This window comes from Myxine glutinosa, chromosome 6, assembly GCF_964187855.1.
Source record: "Myxine glutinosa chromosome 6, kmMyxGlut1.1, whole genome shotgun sequence".
NCBI lineage: Eukaryota > Metazoa > Chordata > Myxini > Myxiniformes > Myxinidae > Myxine > Myxine glutinosa.
This window is the reverse complement of record NC_136266.1, coordinates 108172390-108194559: the sequence shown is the minus strand read 5'-3', so window position 1 is coordinate 108194559 and position 22170 is coordinate 108172390. Positions and strand designations below refer to the sequence as shown.

Genomic DNA, 22170 nt, shown 5'->3' with positions numbered 1-22170 from the left:
AACCGGCCATGAGGGCCCGAAATCTTGCTGGCGGACCTTGGCCACAGGGCACCGATGCCCCACAGGTGAACCACACTAGTCGGCCCTGTGGGCTATAAATAAAATCAAATAAAAAGGACACATTGGGTGCATTTTTCAGTTCAAATAGGCCGCCAGTAAGAAAATGAAAGAATGACAACATCTGGAAGACCAAATAATAATAACCAGCAGAGGGAGCCGAAGAGCAAGAGACACCTGCAGGGTTAGGGGTTGTTGTTTTTATTTTGATGAACTATGGTGACTGCACCGATTGGTGCTTGGGTGTGTATTGGTGCGTTTTTAGGTGCTTTAATGGTGCATTGATGCAGAGCAGACTGTCTCCCCCCCAGAAAGAACAATCACAGGTCCTGGGTTAGTTTTGTAAATAAAAATAGCGTCATTGTAAATAATGCTCCCCACCGTCAGTGTATAGTTTGAAGACCATTCCGCAATTCGGTTAACTGTGGGCGTAAGTCTGTTAGGCAGGGTGCAATGGAGCAGCGGGACACATTTATTTATGTTTTAAAAACTGTCGCACTCAGGGTCAGGTTAAAAGTAGAGGGAACTACACCTACGTGTCACACTAAATAAAAGTTGTAGGCCCGGGACGTGCCTAAGAGGAGGAGGGTGCAGTGCTGCGGAGATGAGGACTGTATTTTTTTTATTGTGTGCTGTATTATTATTATTATTGTTTATTCTGCGCCCCCCTACCTCCGGAGCTGTGTAAAGGTGAAAGGGCATCCCATAATTAGTCCACAAGCATACACATCAGCCAAGTAATAGAATACCCCTGTTGATAGTTATCTCTTATTCTGTGTTTTAGGGTAAGGCTGTGTCTCCCATTAATTGAAGTACTCCATTGCACCAGTGAAAGAGAATAGATCCCCTTTCATTCCCATCCCCAAAATCCCCATTTCCTTCACATCCCCTCTCATCATTGCCGAGCCTCGATTGCCCATATTACATCCCCTCTCGTCATTGCCGAGCCTCGATTGCCCATATTACATCCCCTCCAAAACCACCATTGACCATGTGCTCGAGTCGGGGAAGAAAGGCGTGTCTCCACCTCGTCATAGAGGGGAAGAGGGGCCTGCCCACCCGTCGTCATCAAGGGCGGAGCCCGAGGGTCGCGCGACCAACCAGGGCCGAGGTGAGCACCCCGATGGGCATGTCCAAAAGGCCGGCGGCTTAATCGCCGGAGGCGCTATAAAAGGCGCGCACGCAAGTGAGTCGTGAGTTGGTCGTCAAGAAAGAGAGTCGTGAGGAGTCAGTCAGTGGAGTCGGTGGTCAGTTGGTTGCGGTGAGGAGTCGGTGGTGGTGGTCAGTTGGTTGCGTTGGTTGAGGTGAGGAGTCGGTGGTAAAGAGTGAGTGGACCAAGAACGAGTTGAGGGTTTGGACCAGACGAGTCGGACAAGGCCTGGCAAAGCACGCGACGTCCACAGCAGCCACAACAGCAGCAGCTTGGGGGCCTGAACAGCGGTTTGGAGCAGGGCCGTAAAGGAACGGCGGCTGCTAAACGCGCCGGTTGAGCTGCAGGACCCCCTTGGACCTCCCTCTCCCTCCAGCCATCCACCTCCTGCCTTTCCACCCTTCTTGTGTACGTGAGTTTGTTTTGTTTGTTCTGTCCCTGGGTATTTAATTAAGTCTGTAGGTAAGCTAATAATTGCACTGTGTCTCTGATCCTTCTGTATATTATTTTATTATCTTTCCTTCTCCTTGGTTACTTTGAGCATGTAAATAGTAGGAATAAATTTAGTAGTATTTCCAACCTTTTTGTCTTCTTCTTCTTCTTCTTCACATCCGTGTCGCCTTTGTCTTTTCCCTATTGAATAGCTGCGGTGCGATCCGGCCAACGTTTGGGTGGAATCGGGTGAGTCGGGGATCCTGTAACGGTCGCGGTTGGACCATCTGCTCGGCCCATCATAACATCTAAACCGCGATCAGTAACAATACATTAGTCGTGCAAATCTTTTGGTTACCACTGACAAACTCCACAGATAGTAAATGGCCCTTGCAAATTTCCCTACATCTGATCTCCAACGGCTGGAGTCTAGGATGTAACTACTGCCACACCAGCCTTGGCATCAACGAAAGCACTGGAGAAAAAGTGACAACCTTTAAAGATTTTACGCCACTCAACCTCAGAAGACTGATTTGCGTGCGTCTCTTGTAACATCAGCACATCAATTTTTTCATTCTGAAACATTTGAAACACCTGGAGGCGACGCACACAACTGCGACCACCGTTGATGTTTAAGGATGCTACTTTTATCTCCATTCTGTTAACTATTCATGAAGTTCCTTACCCGCTCGAGTTACACATTTTCTTAGCCTCTGGAATTGAGGTTCTGACATGTTAACCTGATAGGGTTCACGAATCATGTTCTTTGCAGTCAAAATAAAATCATGCAGATTCGGAAAGTAGTCTTTGATTTTTACATTTCTTTTCCTGAATGTTTCATCAAGGAACTTAATAACATTTTCTTGAGAAACCATGGTGATGGTGTTGTCATCACCCGCCTCACTCTCTTGAGCACTTGAAGCACTAAAGAGTGGAGTAGAAGAGGTTTCATCAGAATCAAGTGCTTCATCTTGATCTGCACCTTTTCCTACTTTTTGTTGAGCACTTTGTTTTGGAAACAGCAATTCTACAGGGTCAAGGACCTCCGTGCTCTTTGCAGACCCTTCCAGATTTACCATATCCCCTGTGGCTATAAGTATGTCCCCCACCTCATCATCCCTTTCATTTTCATCTGTCAGGGAAGGGTTAACGTTATCCTCACAGTCGTAAGGACTTTCCCCTTTATCTATTTTTTCCTCACTAGCAGATCCAGCTGCTAACTCGTCTGAGGGAGTTTGGTTATCAGGACAAGGACTTACCACATCCTGAGAGGATCGACTATTTTCCGGGTCATGCTCAATCTCGGCAAGTTGTGCAAGCGAATCTTCCTCACGTACACACAATCCCGGTACCATTTCCGTTACTACCAAGGAGTTTCCGGTGTAGGCCTCACCCTGGAGGTCCTGCGAGCCTGACACGATCTGAATCTTATTTTGTTTCTCTTTGGAATCACAGGATTCATCACTTGAACGCTTCTGACCTTTTTTCCTGGTGTCCGCCACCGATACTTCCATGGTATCGTCCGCACTGTCGTGTACAGTGGACGAAATGGGAGAGGGTTCAACCACTTTCATTCCCACCTTAGGTGGGGGGCGGGGGGGAAGCGGGGTTAGTCACCTCACGTTCTAAATCTATCACTTCCTCCCCCACCCCCCCGGTCGGAGTGGTCGGGTCTGGCGCTTCGCTTACTGCAGTAGGTGCGGTGGGTAGATTAACCACTCGAGTCTCGATCCGCCTCCTCCTCCTCAGTGTGCGGTGAAGAGGAGTCGCTCCTCCCCAATCCTCCGCTTTCCTGCGGTGTAACCGCATTGGGGCAGGCACTCCTCACATGCCCGTAAGCCCCACACCCGAAACACGTCATAGCCTCCGCGGAGGCATACATTTTGTATTCAAAGCCGTTGATTTTCACATTCAACACGACATTGAGCGTTTTTACATCTGCAGGCAGTATCATGTACACCACTCTCTTGAAGGACATGACATGTTATAATCGATCGCAAACATTTCGCATCGGCACCATCGAAATCCTCGATACGACCTTACCGAACTTGTTTAATTGTTCACGTAACTCCTCATTTCTAATAAATGGCGGGATATTACTGATGTTAATCTTTACCGTCGGGGCTTGTAAAGTGAACACAGAGAGGAACGTGTTCGGTTCAATGAACAAGCCTTGCTCAACTACGCTCGCTACCATGTGCTCCTCGGACAAAAATACGACGAATTTCTTATTCATACGAGAGGCAGCGCGAATACTGTGTGCACCAACGATGTTTCCAATGGCGGAAAGCACATCGTTAATTTCCACCTCGTTGGGAGGAACACAAGCTAGCCCGTGTTTACGAGTTAGCGATTCTTACGTATCAATGCGGAAACGTTCGCCCCCCATTCTAACTCGACCAAAGACAAGTTCGTAGCCAAGAACCGGGAGAACCCAATGTTTGTCGAACAGTACGTATCAATGCGGAAACGTTCGCCCGCCATTCTAACTCGACCAAAGACAAGTTCGTAGCCAAGAACCGGGAGAACCCAATGTTTGTCGAACACCAACAAGAAGGTATCCAACCTAAATAATCTAACTAAAGTAAATAATAAACGTGCGTTATAAGCACAAAAATGGCTTACAAAGCGCCGTCAAAGCCAATAGGCCGCACCCAAAAAGGGCCCGCTCTCAATCCTCTCTCTCTCGAAGACAAGGGTGCAGAACGGATGAAAACACAATGCCGAAACACCCAGGATGGAAAAGGAGAGGGAGGGGGGCAGGGGAGGGGGGGAAAAAACGCAACGGGCTCACCAGAACACAGAGCAGTTGCTCACAGCCGCCATGACGCCACACCCAACGCACCAACAGGTGGCGACAGAGAGAGAGAGAGAGAGAGAGAGAGAGACAGAGAGAGACAGAGAGACACAGAGAGAGAGAGAGAGAGAGAGAGAGAGAGAGAGAGAGAGACACACACACAAAGACAGAGAGACTGACTTTGACTTTGACTTTTACCTCCTTTTATTACAAAAATATCAAAAAGTATATATTTTTTGAAGTATAAATAAAACCATTTCACAAATCAAATGTAAACAACAAGCAAAACCATTTTAAAGGGAACATTTACATAAAGACCATTAATACATCAAGAAAAGAAAAAAAAGAAAATAATAAAGTGTTTTGTTCCTCACAAAAATTCATATTATGTTCAAGGAGTGATCAATCTGTGATCAACACACCATTTTGCACAGAGCAAAGCGCATTATTTAATGCCCAAATACTTTTATAGATCAATACTTTATCCATAGACGTATAGAAACAAAATTCCATTTTAATACGGGCAAATACAAGTCCTTTAAAACAGGCCGGAAGGTTATCTGCACATTTTAAAGGATTTTCAATTTGCATTTTTCTCGTGGGATATATTGATTTCTTTGCAGTGTCAATGAGAAAGTTCACTAGAACCACTTCTATTGGGTGTGTGTTGGAGACAAAGCCAAAAATAAAAGAATTCAAAAGTAAAGTTTAAAGAAAGCTTAGTGCACATTTCATGAAGCAAAACAAATAAAGGAATCAAGCATGCACATTGCACATTCAACATAAGCATGTGACAAGGTCTCAAGAGCACCACAGAAGGGACAATGGTCAGATATTTCAGGAGAAAAATATGTAAGAGCTTATTGGTGGGTAATATCCAATGTGCCAACCTCCACGACAGGTCGGCAGTTTTCTTCGGAATAAGTACATGATAATAGGCTTTCCAGTTAGGTTGGAAGGGGTATTCTGTAGGCAAGCAATTGTGCCACTTCTTCAACTACCAAGTTCCTAAGGAGGGCCGGATTGCTTTGACGCAGGCCTGGTATATCACCCGATTTTCCAGACCTGCAGATCCAAAACGTATTTTTGGTAAATATTTTATTATTGTACCAGAATTCATTACAGTGGGGGTGAGTTCTAAATTTGGGAAACAGAGGTTTGGTTCACAAACAATTGGGCCATCACCAGTGTGAGAAGATTGCTCCCAGTGCACCTTAACTCTGCGGTACACGTCAAGTATTTCACATAGTAAAGAAGATATTATGCGGTTAGACCGCATGCCAACTTTATTCGCAAGTGCTGCAGCACTTAACCATCTCTTGTTGTCAATCATTACATCAGCAACGCGATGGACACCGTTCTGAACAAAATAATCAACAAAGGAGCATTCCGTTCTTATTCTTTTGAAAAGAGAGTTGTAGAAAAGAGGTTCACTAAAAAAACATCTCTTTGGCGTAGGAAACATAATCACGGTCGACCATGAAAACACGCCAAGCATTTAAAATTATATTATAAAATGGTGGAAGCAAGGACAAATCAATACATTTCATGTTCATTAGAAATAGACCAGATGAATAGTCTAGTATGCCGGCTTGACGGAGGAGGAGGAGAGCAGTGGACCTCCATGCTAGGTCTGATGGACCATAGAGAAGCCGCCAGATTGAGGCGATGCCAAATGCCATTGCCCTGCATACGATGTCCACAAGACCATGACCACCTTCCTCGAAGGGAAGATTCAGGATCTCTGGACGAAGCCAGTGTTTTCCACTCCAGAAGAAGTTTATTATTGTCTTCTGTATATTCAGCAGAAAGTGTTCAGGAGGCGGAATGGCTTTGATTCTGTGCCACAGTACAGATGCTGCTAGATTGTTGATGACCAGGACTCGTCCCCGGTATGAAAGCAGGGCCAGCAAGCCTTTCCATTTTCGCAGCTTTTGTTCGAGTCAGCGAGACCCTCCCAAATTTTCACTTGCGTTGCTGCATCACCGATGGAAACATCAAGGTACTTCATTCCGTTGAGGGACCAGGTGAGGTGTTTTGGAAGGACAGGCATAGGCAGATGGCATGGGCCCATCCACATCGCCTGGCACTTGTTCCAGTTTACCAAAGCTGAAGAAGCTAAACCATAATAGTCCAAGCAGTCCACCAGTTTCTTGATCTCATCGCTATTATGTACGATGACACACATATCGTCAGCATAAGCAGAGACTTTCACAGGTCTTGTGAGCAAATTTCTGCATCCGGTTAAGATGCTGCGGACTTTGATAAAAAGAGGCTCAATGGTTAAAGAGTACAGAATACCAGATAAAGGACATCCCTGACGGATACCCCTTCCAACCTTTACAGGTGAAGTCAGTTCAGAGTTTACTCTGAGTATTGAGGAAATGCCATTATAGAGCAGTTTTACCACGGAGAGAAAAACAGGACCAAGTCCAAAACACTCTAGGACCTTGAAAAGATATAGATGACTTACACGGTCAAAAGCCTTCTCTTGGTCAAGCACAATCAAACCAAGATTTTAATTTTTTATTTTGCACACATCCCAAAGATCTCTTAATAAAAATATGTTGTTGTGTATCTGTCGGTTAGGGATACAATAAGACTGATCACTTTGAATCAACGACTCTAGAAGTGGGGCGATGCGTCGAGCTTAAACTTCAGAAAATATTTTATAATCTGAACTTAGAAGAGAGATTGGACACCAATTTATCAATGAGCTGAGGGTCTCCTTTCTTAGATAATAAAATAATTACTGCTCTACGGCAGCTCATCGGCAAGTCACCACAACGTAATGAACTAGGAAAGACCTCCAATAGTTCTGGGCCTAATAAGGGTCAAAAGGATTTATAAAACTCTATTGGAAGGTCGTCCAATCCAGGAGATTTACTAGTAGGTAAAGAAGCAAGGAAAAGTGTAAGCTCTTCCAAGGAAAGTAAGGAGCCAAGCTGATCCCTTTGAGCAGCACTTAGCATGGAAAAAGTCAGATGTGAAATAACTTATTGAGTCATCGTCAACATCATTTGCCATAAACAAGCCTGAAAAGAAGTTATAAACCTCCCTCTTTATATTATCTTGTGATGTCACAGTGTTACCAGTTGAGAGCTTTAAGGTTTCAATTTGCCCTTGATTGGTAGTCTTTTTATCAAAATGGAAGAAAAATTTGGTCGGTGCATCTAAATTACAGACTTGGCATTTAATATGGAATTTTTTTTTTGTGGGGGTGAACTTACTTTTCAAGATGTCTTAGAACCAAAAGTTCATTGGAATTATGTTGAAATTATTCTAGATTTTGTTAATGTGACCTTTAAAAGAAGCAAAAACCACATTTGACATTTCGAAACAAATAAATTGATCCTTGAAAGTGATGTAAACTGATATCGAACTCATTTCATGGACAGTACTGTGTTAAACTTCTGTACGTTTTCCAGAAGTATCTCTTTATTTTGCACATTAGCCCAAATTTTTTTTAACAAAAACAAAAGTTAAATTACGACTGGGATTACGGACAGTAAAATTACAGTTCAGTACTTCGTGTAACCCACACGAGCATTCAGGAGAGGACGTACACATTTAGGCATGCTGTTCACGAGATTTGCCAAGGTTTGGACAGGAATCGCTTGCCATGCAGTGAAAATAGCGTGCTGCAATTCACGCACAGAGGTCAGCTGCTGGTCCAAGTGGTCGATTTGACACGTTAATTCTGCCCACAAGTTCTCTATCGGATTCATATCCGGGGACATGGCAGGCCACTCCATATGCTCTACACCACGGTCAGCAAGAAAGTGTTGGATCATGCGAGCACGATGAGGCCGTGCATTGTCATCTTGGAAGACAAATGTTCCTCGAAAGGCTGCACGAGCAAATGGAAGCAATGTTTCTTCCAGAAAGGCCCTGTACTTGAACTGGTTCAGGTTTCCATTCAGAACAACCAGGTCAGTTTTGCCCCCTGCATGAAAAGCAGCCCAAACAGTCACCCCACCACCTCCAGCTTGGACTCTTGGCACTATACAATCTTTGTTGTAGGCTTCATGCACTTGTCTGCGCACTCGGACGTGGCCATCTTGACGATAGACCAGAAATCTAGACTCGTCACTGAAGATCACGTGATTCCAGTATCCTGGCTGCCATTGATGGTGCTCTCTGGCCCACTGCAATCGGCGCTGGCGGTGTTGTCTGGTCAGGCGTGGCTTTCTCAGGGGACGCCTGGCACGATAGCCTGCTTGAACCAGTCGTTGGTTGACTAGCCTTCTGGATACAGGCACATTTGTCAGTTGCTGCCACTCAGCCCTAAGCCGATTAGCTGACTTGGTATGGCCATTGCGGACTAACCGGTGCAGCTGGCGATCATCCCTCCTTGTGGTTCTGCGGGGACGTCCTGGCCTCGGTATTGGAGTAGGGACACCCCTCTGAGCATTTCGTTTGAGGATCTTTGACACCTGACCTTGAGTGATGCCATACTGCCGAGCAATAGCACGCTGTTTCATGCCATAATTTCGTAAAGCCACCACTCCATGACGAACAGCATTGTCGAGTTGACGGACCATCTCCAGAGGAAGCGGCAATAACTTTTGGAGACGTGCAGCAGTTGTTTTCCACTAATACAGAACGCAACAACCCTTGTATACCCGACTGTGAAGCCAATCATCAAATGCACCTGTCCGTACATTTTGCCACGCCACCTGTGATATAATCCTGTTGTTGACTTCTTGCTGCGACAGACAGTGACATGGTTCTTTTAACAAATAAATCACCAAAGTGTAAAATAAACTCACCAGATTGATACACTGAGTTAAGAAAGTAAACCCAAGTCAAGAAAAAAAATATATTCCATATTAAATGCCAAGTCTGTATATAGCTGATCCATCCGTAGACGGACCATTGCACCTTTTGCTTGGTATTCGACTAGGTTGTTTAGTAGAGTCTTCATTTCCATAATCAAACTATTATTTGTTCTATTGGGGTTATTTGCCACATCAGTTTGTAACCTCATTATTTCCTTTTCTAGTGCGAACCTCTCCCTTTTTATACTAAAAGATGAGAAATAATTAAACTGTTGGCAAAAGACAGCGATCTGTGCCTTAGCGTAGTCCCACCATAATATCGGGTTATCAAAATTATTCTTTCTTTCTTTGAGGCTAATCCAAAACACTTTGAAAGCTTCACAAAAAGCAGCATTTTCCAGTAACATGACATTGAACTTCCAATATGGACTGCCATGTTGCTGCAGAGCAAGCTTAAAGGACAAAGTTACAGCCAGGTGATCAGAGAAAAGAGAAGGCACGATATCAGATTTCAATATCTTGTCAAGCATTACAGTATTGACATAAATTCTGTCTAACCTGGCTGGAGTGTGTATCAGAGACGTACATCTAGCCCAAGTAAACTGACGTTGCATAGGGTGCTGAATACACCAGACATCTATTAATCCCTTCATCTTAATGATTTTCTCCAAGGGTTTGGCAGATCTAGGATGTGGCTCCGCACTGTTTCTGTCTAAAACAGGGTCAAGAGTGCAGTTGAAGTCGCCACTCATTATAAAAGAGCCATTTAAGTCAATTGTACTAAGAAAATCCTCTAGTTTTAGAAAGAAGTTGTGCCTTTCAGCATTCTTACTGGGAGCATAAATGTGTACAAAAACAAAGGTTTGATTATTGGCAGTGAATTGAAGACAAGCCAGATGTCCGGGAATTAATTCATTATATTGAACTTGTGAGCGTGTTAATGAGGAAGAGACAAAGAAAGCAATTCCAGCAGTGAGACAATTGATATCACCAAAGAACCACTGGCCCTTCATTAACCTTCTCCACTGGGCTTGGGCATTCAGATCTTCATGCGTTTCTTGCAGTAACAAGACATCCAGGTGCAAACGCCGGGTCAGATCTTTTACCTGAACTTTGCGATCTAAACTAGCACCACCGTTAATGTTTAGACTGCCAAAACTAACACTCATTCTTTCGGAAAAAGAAAGAAGATAAATAACTAAATAGATCAAAAAACCCATAGGGACCTCATTTACGAAGCTCCTGCCGAGCTTTCTGGATCATTTTTCTTAGCCGGTGCTTCTGAGCATCAGTGAAATTTGGAGTGTCAGGGTTATTCACAATTTCCTTCAATTTAAAAATCAACACCTGAAGATCAAGGAAATGATCTTTCAGTTCAATGTTCCTTTTCCGATAGGAATCTCTCAAGAAGTCCCGAAGCTCGTCATCCGAAGGGCTGTTTACAGCCTTTAGAATCTGAGAGGACTCCTCTTGATCCTCACCATCAGATTCTTCATATGGGGAATCAATTGGTGTTTCGGCTTGATTGGCGCACATCACATGATTTCTCAGTTTCAATAAAAGAAACTTCTTCTGGAACGTTTTGTGCCGGAGTCACATTTGAGGATTCTTCTGGATGCGAGGTGGGGGACTCCAAGCCTGTTTGTGACATGACCACGGTGCTCGGTTCATGGATGTCACTCTCCTTTAGTGGATTTAAACTATCCTCTTTTATACTCTCTGTGTCCTCATTTTCTTCATTTATTCCTTTTTTAGGGGGAGATTTTAAGTGCTTTTCCTCCTCTTGCGATTGACAGGAGGAAGCTGCACAATGAACGTCCTCGTGTGAGATGACACTGTCTGAGGGATCAGGAGCACTCACTGGGATTGGAAAATTAGAATCCACTTTTTCCTTGGTAATGGTTGAACTAGTGGAGGTATCCTTTTCCACTAATAAGGCAAACCTGTTATCACATTAAATTCCAGTGATGGAGTTTTCACTGATTTGCCTTTTCCCAGAAGGGGGAGGGGTGGGGAGGGGAGGGAAGGGGTGGGAAGGGGAGGGGAGGGAAGGGGTGGGAAGGGGAGGGGAGGGGAGAGCACTCAAGACACGAAGTGGAGAGCCGCCATGACACCGCACCCAACACACCAACAGCCAGCCGGTGACGAGAGAGAGAGAGAGAGAGAGAGAGAGAGAGAGAGAGAGAGAGAGAGAGAGAGAGAGAGAGTGAGAGATAGTGAGAGATATATAGAGAAATAGAGAGAGATAGAGATAGATAGAGATAGATAGAGATAGATAGAGATAGAGACAGATAGAGATAGAGATAGAGATAGATAGAGATAGAGATAGATAGAGATAGAGATAGATAGAGATAGAGATAGATAGAGATAGAGATAGATATAGATAGAGATATAGAGAGAGAGATATAGAGAGAGAGATATAGAGAGAGAGATATAGAGAGAGAGAGATATAGAGAGAGAGATATAGAGAGAGAGATATAGAGAGAGAGATATAGAGAGAGAGATATAGAGAGAGAGATATAGAGAGAGATATATAGAGAGAGAGATATAGAGAGAGAGATATAGAGAGAGAGATATAGAGAGAGAGATATAGAGAGAGAGATATAGAGAGAGAGATATAGAGAGAGAGATATAGAGAGAGAGATATAGAGAGAGAGAGATATAGAGAGAGAGATATAGAGAGAGAGATATAGAGAGAGAGATATAGAGAGAGAGATATAGAGAGAGAGATATAGAGAGAGAGATATAGAGAGAGAGATATAGAGAGAGATATAGAGAGAGAGATATAGAGAGAGAGATATAGAGAGATATAGAGAGAGATATATAGAGAGAGAGATATATAGAGAGAGAGAGATATAGAGAGAGAGATATAGAGAGAGAGATATAGAGAGAGAGATATAGAGAGAGAGATATATAGAGAGAGATATAGAGAGAGAGATATAGAGAGAGCGATATAGAGAGAGATATATAGAGATATAGAGATAGAGAGAGAGAGAGAGAGAGAGATAGTGAGAGATATATAGAGAAATAGAGAGAGATAGAGATAGATAGAGATAGATAGAGAGAGATAGTGAGAGATATAGAGATAGATAGAGAGATATATAGAGAGATAGAGAGATATAGAGATAGATAGAGAGAGATATAGTGAGATAGAGAGATAGAGAAAGAGATATAGATGGAGATGACAGAGACAGGAGGGAAAGGGCTGGTCCCTGGGTAGCCTACCAATTGGCACTCTGACCATGACTGCACTGCCCTGACAAATCTGGGCAGCAGGAAAGGATGGGGAAGATTTGGCCCCCCGACTTGAGGGGTACAACCACCATGAAGTGGTGTCCCCAATAGTTGCCCAGACTGTTGTTTAAACTCTTGGTGACTCAGAGACTTTTTACAGCTGTGCATTACACCCTCTTGACTTTCAGTGACAGTTTGAACATTCCTCATGACCACCCACCTCCCTTGGGAATAGTGACACCAATGTCTTTAAAACACCCGCCACCTTCCAGGCCTCCTTGGTATGCATGCTCAAGTTTGGTCGCGATTGACCAAAACTGTAAGAGTTAGAAAACAATTGCGATGCAGATTTTAAATTACGGTATATATTATTATTGTCCCCCGTCGCACCGGGGAGCGAAAGGGGGACTATGGTTTTCCCCTCCGTCCGTGTGTGCGTCCGTCCGTCCGTGCGTGCGTCCGTGCGTGCGGACATGCATGCGTGCGTGCGTGCATAAGCGAAGGACCGAATTCTAATTTGGTGTGTGGGTGCAACTAGGCATATGGAAGAACCCTATTGAAAATTAGGTCGCCACGTCAAAATCCAAAATGGCCGCCACCATATATATGTCTGAAACTTGAGCGAAATATCTTGAAAAATAAACGAACTACTAACTTCTCATCTGGTGTGTGGGTGTATCTACGCATAAGGAAGAACGCTATTGAAAATTGGGTCGCCACGTCAAAATCCAAGATGGCCGCCGCCATGTATGTCTGAACCTTGTGAGCGGAATATCTTGAAAAACAAGCATTCTGAGTATTGTGCTGCAATACATGTCCCCTACCGGCAGTCTGTCGTCCGGAAAACTGTTGGGGAAATTACCAAGGGTTATTTACCCACAGGTTCTGAATCGTTCCCAATCGCAAATTACCTCAGGACAGACTCACCTGTGATTCGCACTCGGGACTTCGATTTATACACCTTGCAGACAGGTCAGCAGAAGCACGACAAAATAAGTTGTTGATAAAGAACCTTTCGAGTCGCTAAATATCAGTAATTTATTATAGTTTCCGGTTCAAGATCAATGATCGATGTGTATATATATGTTGCTCGGCTTGGCTCCGCCCCTCCCGAAACCGCGCGCTGTGTCGCACTGTTGACGTTCGCAGACGAGGCTGAGGGCGCACGGTGCGGCTTGAGGAGAACTCTGGAATAAACATGAGATATCCATTTTTTAAAATATTTTCATTTAATTAACGATATCCGCCAAACCACGTGCCCTATCGCAAATTCCAAAAGGACATTTTAGTGTTGAACAGATCTGTGAAGTTTCCCCTCGATTGGATCAAAAATGAGGGAGGAGCTCGGTTTTAAAGGTGCATGCTTAAAAACGTCATAACTCTTAAACCATGTGACGCATGACGTCATGCTCGCTGACTTTTTTTGTTAGTCACGGGTATGTGATTCCACCTTCAAATTTGGCCTCGATCTGTTCAGCCGTTGCAGCGAAAAAGGGGTTTTCGTGTTTTCACGAAAAACAATATGGCGGCCGAATCACGTGACCTGTGACGTCATAATTACCATTAAAATATTCTGCAGACCGAGTCCCTCCTATGGTGAAAATTTTATCTCAATCAGTCCAATTATTGCAGAGAAATTGGTTTTTAAAGGAAATTAAAACTTAAAATGGCACTGAGTTAAGGATCATCAGAATTATCAGAATTCCCAAAGTTCAAAGTGCCATAACTTTGTCAAAAATGATCGAAACGTCGTGAAGTTCCAGCTTGATCTGTACCTTATCATGAGGAAACCATGTGCCAAGTTTAAAATCATTAGCATTAAGCGTTTAGGAAAAAAAGTCCGGAAAACTGTTCTTTGCGTGACGGACTGACGGACTGACGGATGGAGGGCCGGCATGCAAACCTATAGTCCCCTCCGGTGTACAACGGTAGGGGACTAATAAGCGAAGTACCAACGTCTAATCTGGTGTGTGGGTGTATCTAGGCATAAGGAAGAAGGCTTTTGAAAATTGGGTCGCCACGTCCAAATCCAAGATGGCCGCCACCATATATATGTCTGAACCTTGTGAGCGAAATATCTTGAACTAGAACGCCACTCAGTAGAGCGCATACTCCCGCCGTGGGTCAAGTTGGAATAGTACGATTTCACAAAAGTTTGATGGAGTAGTTCAGTGACAACACAAGACAAGACAACACAATACAGACACTGCACAGATATATATATATATTTAGAATATATAGAAGATAAAGTTTTTTTAAAAACAAGGCAATTTCACTTACATTTTCGGATTCAGCGTTCAATTCCATATAAGTGGGTGTATTTTGAGGCATGTGTGACTTCAAATAAAATTGTAAGCCAGGCAAAACGTTCGTTTCATTCCTTTGGGATACAACATGTAAAACTGGCCCAAACGTGAAAACAAAACTCGCTCATTTTAAGTCGTACAAGTCAATGCGACCACTCATTCTTCTGGGAAGAATCCCGTGCACATGCTTCTCACACTTATAAGTCACCTAAGTCTTTATAAGTTCATCAAATACTGACACCGCGATTGGCATTCGCTGAGGTAAATGTTGATATTGTGGCGGACACAAAAGCCCACTGGCGTGGTGACATCATTCCATGCACCAAGTGGGCGGTGGCCACGCCCGAGGGGTAGGCGTGGCCTCATGATATACACCGGGCGACCAGCCCGGAGCAGTAGAGTGTTACAGTGTGCTCTTACAATAAAGACGTTTATATGTTACCGCTTGTCCGCTTCCTCCTTGCTCACAAGCAGCGCGCGTAACGCCGCGCTTTACTGGTGACCCTCGACGTTGGATCTGCCGTAGCGATCCTTCCGAACACGACGCCATTGCAATGGCCAACGACAAGGCAATGGCGATTAAACTTCCCGAATTTTGGGAGGCCCAGGCCGAAGTCTGGTTCGTTCAAGCCGAAGCCCAATTTCAGCTTCGGCGCCTCACCAACGACGACCTGCGCTACTGCCATGTCGTCGCCTCCCTCGGGCCCGGCATGGCCGCTCGAGTTGTGTCCGTCCTTCGCCACCCACCGGACGGCCACAAGTACGAGGCACTCAAGCGGCTACTCCTAGCCACGTTCGGCCTCACGGACGACGCACGGGCCGACCGCCTCCTGGATCTCCCCAAGCTCGGTGCGACGCGCCCGTCGGTCCGAATGGACCATATGTTGTCACTGTTGGGCGACGAAGCCCCCGGTTCGCTATTCCGGGCGCTTTTCCGGCGCCAACTTCCAGCGCAGGTTCGCCTCGCGTTGGCCGGGACCGAGCTAACGGAACCCCGAGCATTGGCAGCCGAGGCGGACAGGTACTTCGCCGCTTCGGACACGCGGGCGAGCGTCGGCGTGGCCGTCACGGCCCTCGACGCTGATGTTCAGCAGCATGTTCCACAGCATCAGCTTCTACAGCACGCTGATGTTCAGCAGCATGCTGATACGCACCTCGTGAACGCCGCCACGCCCCGCCCACCGCCGCGGCGAAAACCGCCACCGCGGGGAAACCCGCCAACTCCACCGGCCTGGCGGAGCCAGCCGCGCTCCTCCAGCTCCACCACCTGGTGCTGGTTCCACGCCAAGTTCGGCCACGAAGCTCGGCGGTGTCATCCGCCGTGCTCCTTCAACGGGTCGGGAAACGCCCGGGCCGGCGCTCAATAGTGGCGATGAGCGCCGGCCGTTCGAACAGCCTGCTGTTCATAACGGACACCTTCTCCGGGCGCCGTTACCTGTGCGACACGGGAGCGCAGGTGAGTGTCATTCCCGCCGGCACGTCAGACAAGCACGCCGCGGGTGGGGGCCCCGCGCTGCTTGCCGCGAACGGGACGCCCATCCGTACGTACGGAAAACGCTGCCTCTCTCTGCGGTTTGGAGGGCAGGTTTTCCGATGGACGTTCGTCACCGCCGACGTGCCCATGGCACTGCTTGGCGCGGACTTCCTGTGCGCTAATGGGCTCCTGGTCGACGTCAAGCGCAGACGGCTTGTCCAGGCCGAGACGTTCAGCCCACTCGCTTGTGCGTTGCCCAGCTCAACGAGCGGCTTGCCAAGCGGCTTGCCGAACGATTCAGTTCCGGCCACGTTGGTCTGTACGCTTCCGGCAGCGGACGCATTCACCCGCCTCCTCGCCGGCTTCCCGGCCCTCATGCGGCCCACCTTCTCGGCGGGGGCCGTCAAGCACGGGGTGGCCCATCACATCCCCACCGTCGGGCCACCGGTCTACGCCCGGGCACGCCGCCTCGAGCCGACGAAGCTGGCGGTGGCAAAAGCGGGGTTCGCTACCCTGGAGCGACTCGGCATCGTTCGGCGCTCAGAGAGCGCTTGGGCGTCGCCGCTGCACATCGTGCCGAAGCCCGGCGGGGGATGGCGACCGTGCGGGGACTATCGCCGTCTCAATGACGCCACGACTCCCGACCGCTACCCCGTCCCCCACATTCAGGACTTTTCCGCCCGTTTGGCGGGCAGGTCCTTCTTCTCGAAGGTGGACCTCATACGCGGCTACCATCAGGTCCCCGTCAGGCCGGAGGACGTCCCGAAGACGGCGGTCATCACGCCATTCGGACTCTTCGAGTTCCTGCGCATGCCCTTCGGTCTGAAGAATGCGGCTCAGGCGTTCCAGCGACTGATGGACAGCGTCCTGCGTGACTTGGATTTTGTCTACGTCTACCTGGACGATATCCTCGTCGCCAGCGCGTCCCGCGAAGAGCACCTACGCCACCTCCGCACGCTCTTCGAACGCCTGGGCCAGCATGGCCTGATTGTGAACCCCGCAAAGTGCCGGTTCGGCGCCGCCACAATCGATTTTCTGGGGCACCGTGTCACCAGGCACGGAGCCCACCCCCTACCGGCCAAGGTGGAGGCGGTGAAGGGGTTTCCACGCCCCCGCACGATCAGAGGGCTGCAGGAGTTCCTGGGCATGGTGAACTTTTACCATCGGTTCCTGCCCCGTATCGCCCAGCTCCTGCGCCCCCTGCACGAAGCTCTCCGAGGTAAGCCGGGCAAAGGCGACGTTACCTGGACCGAGCAGATGGACACGGCGTTCACGGGCGCGAAGCTCGCCTTGGCTAACGCCACCATGCTCGCGCACCCGGCGCCCGATGCACCGATCGCCCTCACCACCGATGCCTCGGACTACGCGGTGGGCGCGGTGCACGAGCAATGGGTGCGTGGAGCTTAGCAACCGCTGGCGTTCTTTAGCCGGCAGCTTCGCCCGCCCGAACGCCGTTACAGTACCTTCGACCGCGAGTTGCTCGGACTTCACTTGGCGGTCAGGCACTTCCGCCATCTGCTCGAGGGCCGGGCGTTCACTGCCTTCGTCGACCACAAGCCGCTGATCTTTGCGATGGGCAAAGTCACCGAGCCGTGGTCGGCCCGGCAGCAGCGTCACCTCTCGGCCGTGTCCGAGTACACGACGGACATCCAGCACGTCGCGGGGAAGGACAACCCGGTGGCGGATTGCCTTTCCCGGGCCATCGCCCACGCAGTCCACCTCGGCATCGACTATGCCCGGATGGCAGCGGACCAGGCCGCTGACCCCGACGTCCAGGCCTTGCGGACCGCCGTCACGGGCCTCCGCATCACCGAGGTGCCGTTCGAAGGCGCGGGCGCGGCCCTCTTGTGCGACGTCTCCCTCAGGCGTCCTCGCCCCATCGTGCCCGCGGGCTGGCAGCGCCAGGTGTTTGACGCCATCCACGGCCTGTCCCACCCGGGCGCGAGGGCCTCCCAAAGGCTGATCGCTGACAAGTTCGTCTGGCATGGCCTCCGGAAGGCCGTCCGTGGCTGGGCCAGGACGTGCCTCGCGTGCCAGCGCGCCAAGGTGCACCGGCACACCCAGGCCCCGTTGGCCCCGTTCACGGTGCCGGAACGCCGGTTTGACCACGTCCACGTGGACCTGGTGGGACCTCTGCCCCCCTCGCGGGGTTTCACCTACGTCCTCACCATGGTGGACCGCACCACCCGGTGGCCGGAGGCCGTGCCCTTGGCGGCGACAATGGCGGCCGATGTCGCGCAGGCTTTCATCGCCACCTGGGTCGCCCGGTTCGGCGCCCCCTCAGACATCTCATCCGACCGCGGCCCCCAGTTCACCTCGGAGCTCTGGGAGGCGGTTGCGCAGGGGCTCGGGGTCCGGCTGCACCGAACCATGGCCTACCACCCCCAGGCTAACGGCCTGTGTGAGCGATTTCACCGCTCATTGAAGGCCACGCTCCGGGCCACCCTCCGCGACGGCGGCTGGGTCGACAGGCTCCCCTGGGTCCTGCTGGGCCTCCGGACGGCGCCCAAGGAGGACCTGCGCGCATCCGCGGCGGAGTTGGTCTTCGGGCAACCGCTGCGGGTGCCGGGCGAGTTCCTCCCCGACTCCACGGCACCATGGTCCGCGGCGCAGCAGCGCTCCGCTCTGCAAGAGACCGCCCAGAGGTTCGCCCCGGTGCCAACGGCATGCCACGGGCACCCACCGACGCACGTCGCCCCGGAGCTTCGCACGGCAGAGTACGTCTTCGTCCGCCACGATGCCCATCGGACACCACTGCGGCCCCCGTACGACGGGCCTTTCCGCGTGCTGGCAACCGGGGTGAAGCACTTCACCCTGGACATCGGCGGTACTCCTGACCGCGTTTCGGTAGACCGCCTCAAGCCGGCCCACCTCGATGTGGACCATCCACCGCCAGTGGCCCGACCCCCACGTCGGGGCCGCCCTCCTGCGGGCGGACCCCCGGCACCGCCCAGCCCCGCCGCCACGCCGCCCCCCGGTCCTGCACCCATCCCAGGGGCAGCCAGGGGCATCCCACCTGGCATCCCTGCACCCCGGACGCCGCCGATTGCCAAGGGGCGCTTCGGCCGGGTCATTCGTATGCCCCGCAAACTGGCCCTCCAGGTGCGCGGGAATTCTGGGGGGGCGCGTGTGGCGGACACAAAAGCCCACTGGCGTGGTGACATCATTCCACGCACCAAGTGGGCGGTGGCCACGCCCGAGGGGTAGGCGTGGCCTCATGATATACACCGGGCGACCAGCCCGGAGCAGTAGAGTGTTACAGTGTGCTCTTACAATAAAGACGTTTATATGTTACCGCTTGTCCGCTTCCTCCTTGCTCACAAGCAGCGCGCGTAATGCCGCGCTTTAATATCTCTTCTGAGGTAAAACAAAAAACAACAAAAAAAAACAGTTTTAAAGCATTATACGTATCAAACGATACATTTTATGAAATGGGGAAACCTAATACACACTTTGGTGGTTTTAAAATGACAGAATATGTCTTTATTAGAAAAAAAATGAACATTGAAGACGACGCTGCTAAAAAAAATACACCGCTCTAACGCATAACCACGAGTTTAAACTACATTTACAACAAATATGAAAACTATTTTCATATCACAATGTTAATTAAAAACACCTCACAGCCACGTGATTTAAAAACACCTCACCACCACGTGATTCAAAACCACCAGCACGTTATTAAAAACACTTCACAACCACAGAAACAAAAGTTTCAGGGAGTAGTTCAGTGACAACAGACACTGCCCAGATATGTAGATATATAGATAAATAAACCTGAAAATCGCAGAGCCTGCGGGGTTTCTTCGTCTTCAGCCTCTCACAACCCTGGGTGAATATGCGATCTTTTTTTTTAAAGTTCGAAATTTGCCAAATCTGTTTTATTTGTTTGTTAATATACCTCAGCCATTGACAAATCTGGAATTATAATTTTATTTGAGGTTCAAATTAACCCGGGACATTGTGTCAAACGATGCTTGCAAGTCTGTACATGTGATAAATAATTAATCGTTCAGAGGCGATGACTCTTCTTCTTCACGCAATAACAACTTCCAGCTTCCAGACCGTACATCCAATCATCTTCAAATTTTGCACACTTGTTACTCTTCATGACTTCTACTACAGTATGAAGTTTCACATTGATCAATGAAGTGGTTCAAGAGATATAAATGTTTTTATTATTTGCGTTTAATTAACGATATCTGCCAAACCACGTGACCTATCGCAAATTCCAAAAGGGCATTTTAGTAGACTGATATGCTGAACAGATTTGTGAAGTTTCCCCTCGATTGGATCACAAATGAGGGAGGAGCTAGGTTTTAAATGTTTGTGCTTAAAAACGTAATAACTCTGAAACCATGTGATGCATGACGTCATGCTCGCTGACCTTTTTGTTCGTCATGGGTATGCGATTCTGCCTGCAAAGTTTGGCCTCGGTCCGTTCAGGCGTTTTGGAGAAAATTGGATTTTAGTGTTTTTCACTCAAAACAATATGGCGGCCGAACCACGTGACCTGTGACGTCAGAATTACCATTAAAATATTCTGCAGACCGAGTCCCTCCTATGGTAAAAATTTGCTCTCAATCGGTCCAATTATTGCAGAGAAAATGGTTTTTAAAGGAAAACAGAAAAAAAAAATCCCCAAAAAATTCCTGGATCCGGAATAATTTCCTGAGCTTCACCAAAAACTAATCAATTCTTCCTTCTCCCAAGGGCAATCATCCCACCAACTTTCAGCCAAAATCGTTCAGAACTTTTCCAGATATCTTGTTCACAAACACACGCACACACACACAGACACGAGCGAATGCATTACTCCCTGGCGGGAGTAAAAATAAACGAACTACTAGCTTCTAATCTGGTGTGTGGGTGTATCTACGCATAAGGAAGAACGCTATTGAAAATTGGGTCGACACGTCAAAATCCAAGATGGCCGCCTTGCGTCTTCCACTTTGTCAACTCACATCACTTCACCGACGGGGGACCGAGGCGTAACGCTTGTTGTATTTTATTATTACTGCTACTATTACTACTACTACTACTACTACTACTACTACTACTACTACTACTACTACTACTACTACCACTACTACTACTACTACAACTACAACTGTTATTATTATTTAATGCCATTATTATTAATTGTCATTTATTCACCATCCATGTCGAGGCGTTGCATGATGATAGCAAGTTCGACCTCGCTAGGCATGTAGCCAAGGGAGCGCATCGCCATGCCCAGCTCCTGCTTGGAGATGAATCCATTGCCATCGCGGTCAAACACCCGGAATGCGTCACGAATTTCTGGGAAGGGGTGGGGGGGGGAGTGGGAGGGTGGGGGGCACATTAATGGGTGGGGTGGATGGATAGGCAGCAGTGCAAGACATATCAAACTAAAAGGAAGAGGTGGTTAAGAGGAGGTGGTGACAGGGGAATGTGAGGTGTGTATTGAAAGCTTTTGCAAGTAAATATTTCCCAAGGGATTTATACAATATTAGTGTTGAGTAGTGTAGCATAATGATATATGCAAATATTCTGAGGTTGAATTTAACTTGACATTTGTGGAATTTCATATCAGTTAGCAATACTGGCCATTGTTTAATATAACTTTATGATTCAATATGGAGGAACAAACAGCACCAACTGCCTTACTTGACCAGTAGGAATTAGGCTTTGCAGAATTGTCTAGAGGAATGCACACTCAGATCTGAGCTCCCTAGCCTCGGTACGAATCCTGACCCAGCTATATACTGTCACCCTAGTGTTTCACATGCAAGGCATCATCAATATGTGGGCATATCAGACGTTAAATGGGGCGTCCCATCTGCCACCATTAAATTGGTCGACATTTAAGATCCCAAAGTGTCCCTATTAAGAAGTAATTGAGTTATCTCCTGAGCAAATTACAAATTACTGCGCAAATGTGCAGTGGCACTACATCA

General features: G+C 48.1%; 1 protein-coding gene across 1 annotated transcript in view; it reads right to left on the bottom strand.

The window, feature by feature from the left end:
* The window catches only part of LOC137430165 (calcium-binding protein 8-like), a 90374-nt gene extending 68551 nt beyond the window's left edge, over positions 1-21823 (bottom strand). The window contains exons 1-2 of the mRNA XM_078781060.1: positions 21817-21823; positions 21389-21532 (exon numbers count right to left, since the gene is read on the bottom strand). Coding sequence (XP_078637186.1) covers positions 21389-21532; positions 21817-21823 — 151 coding nt within the window. The remainder of the gene's footprint in view (positions 1-21388; positions 21533-21816) is intronic.
* Positions 21824-22170: the final 347 nt, after the last annotated feature.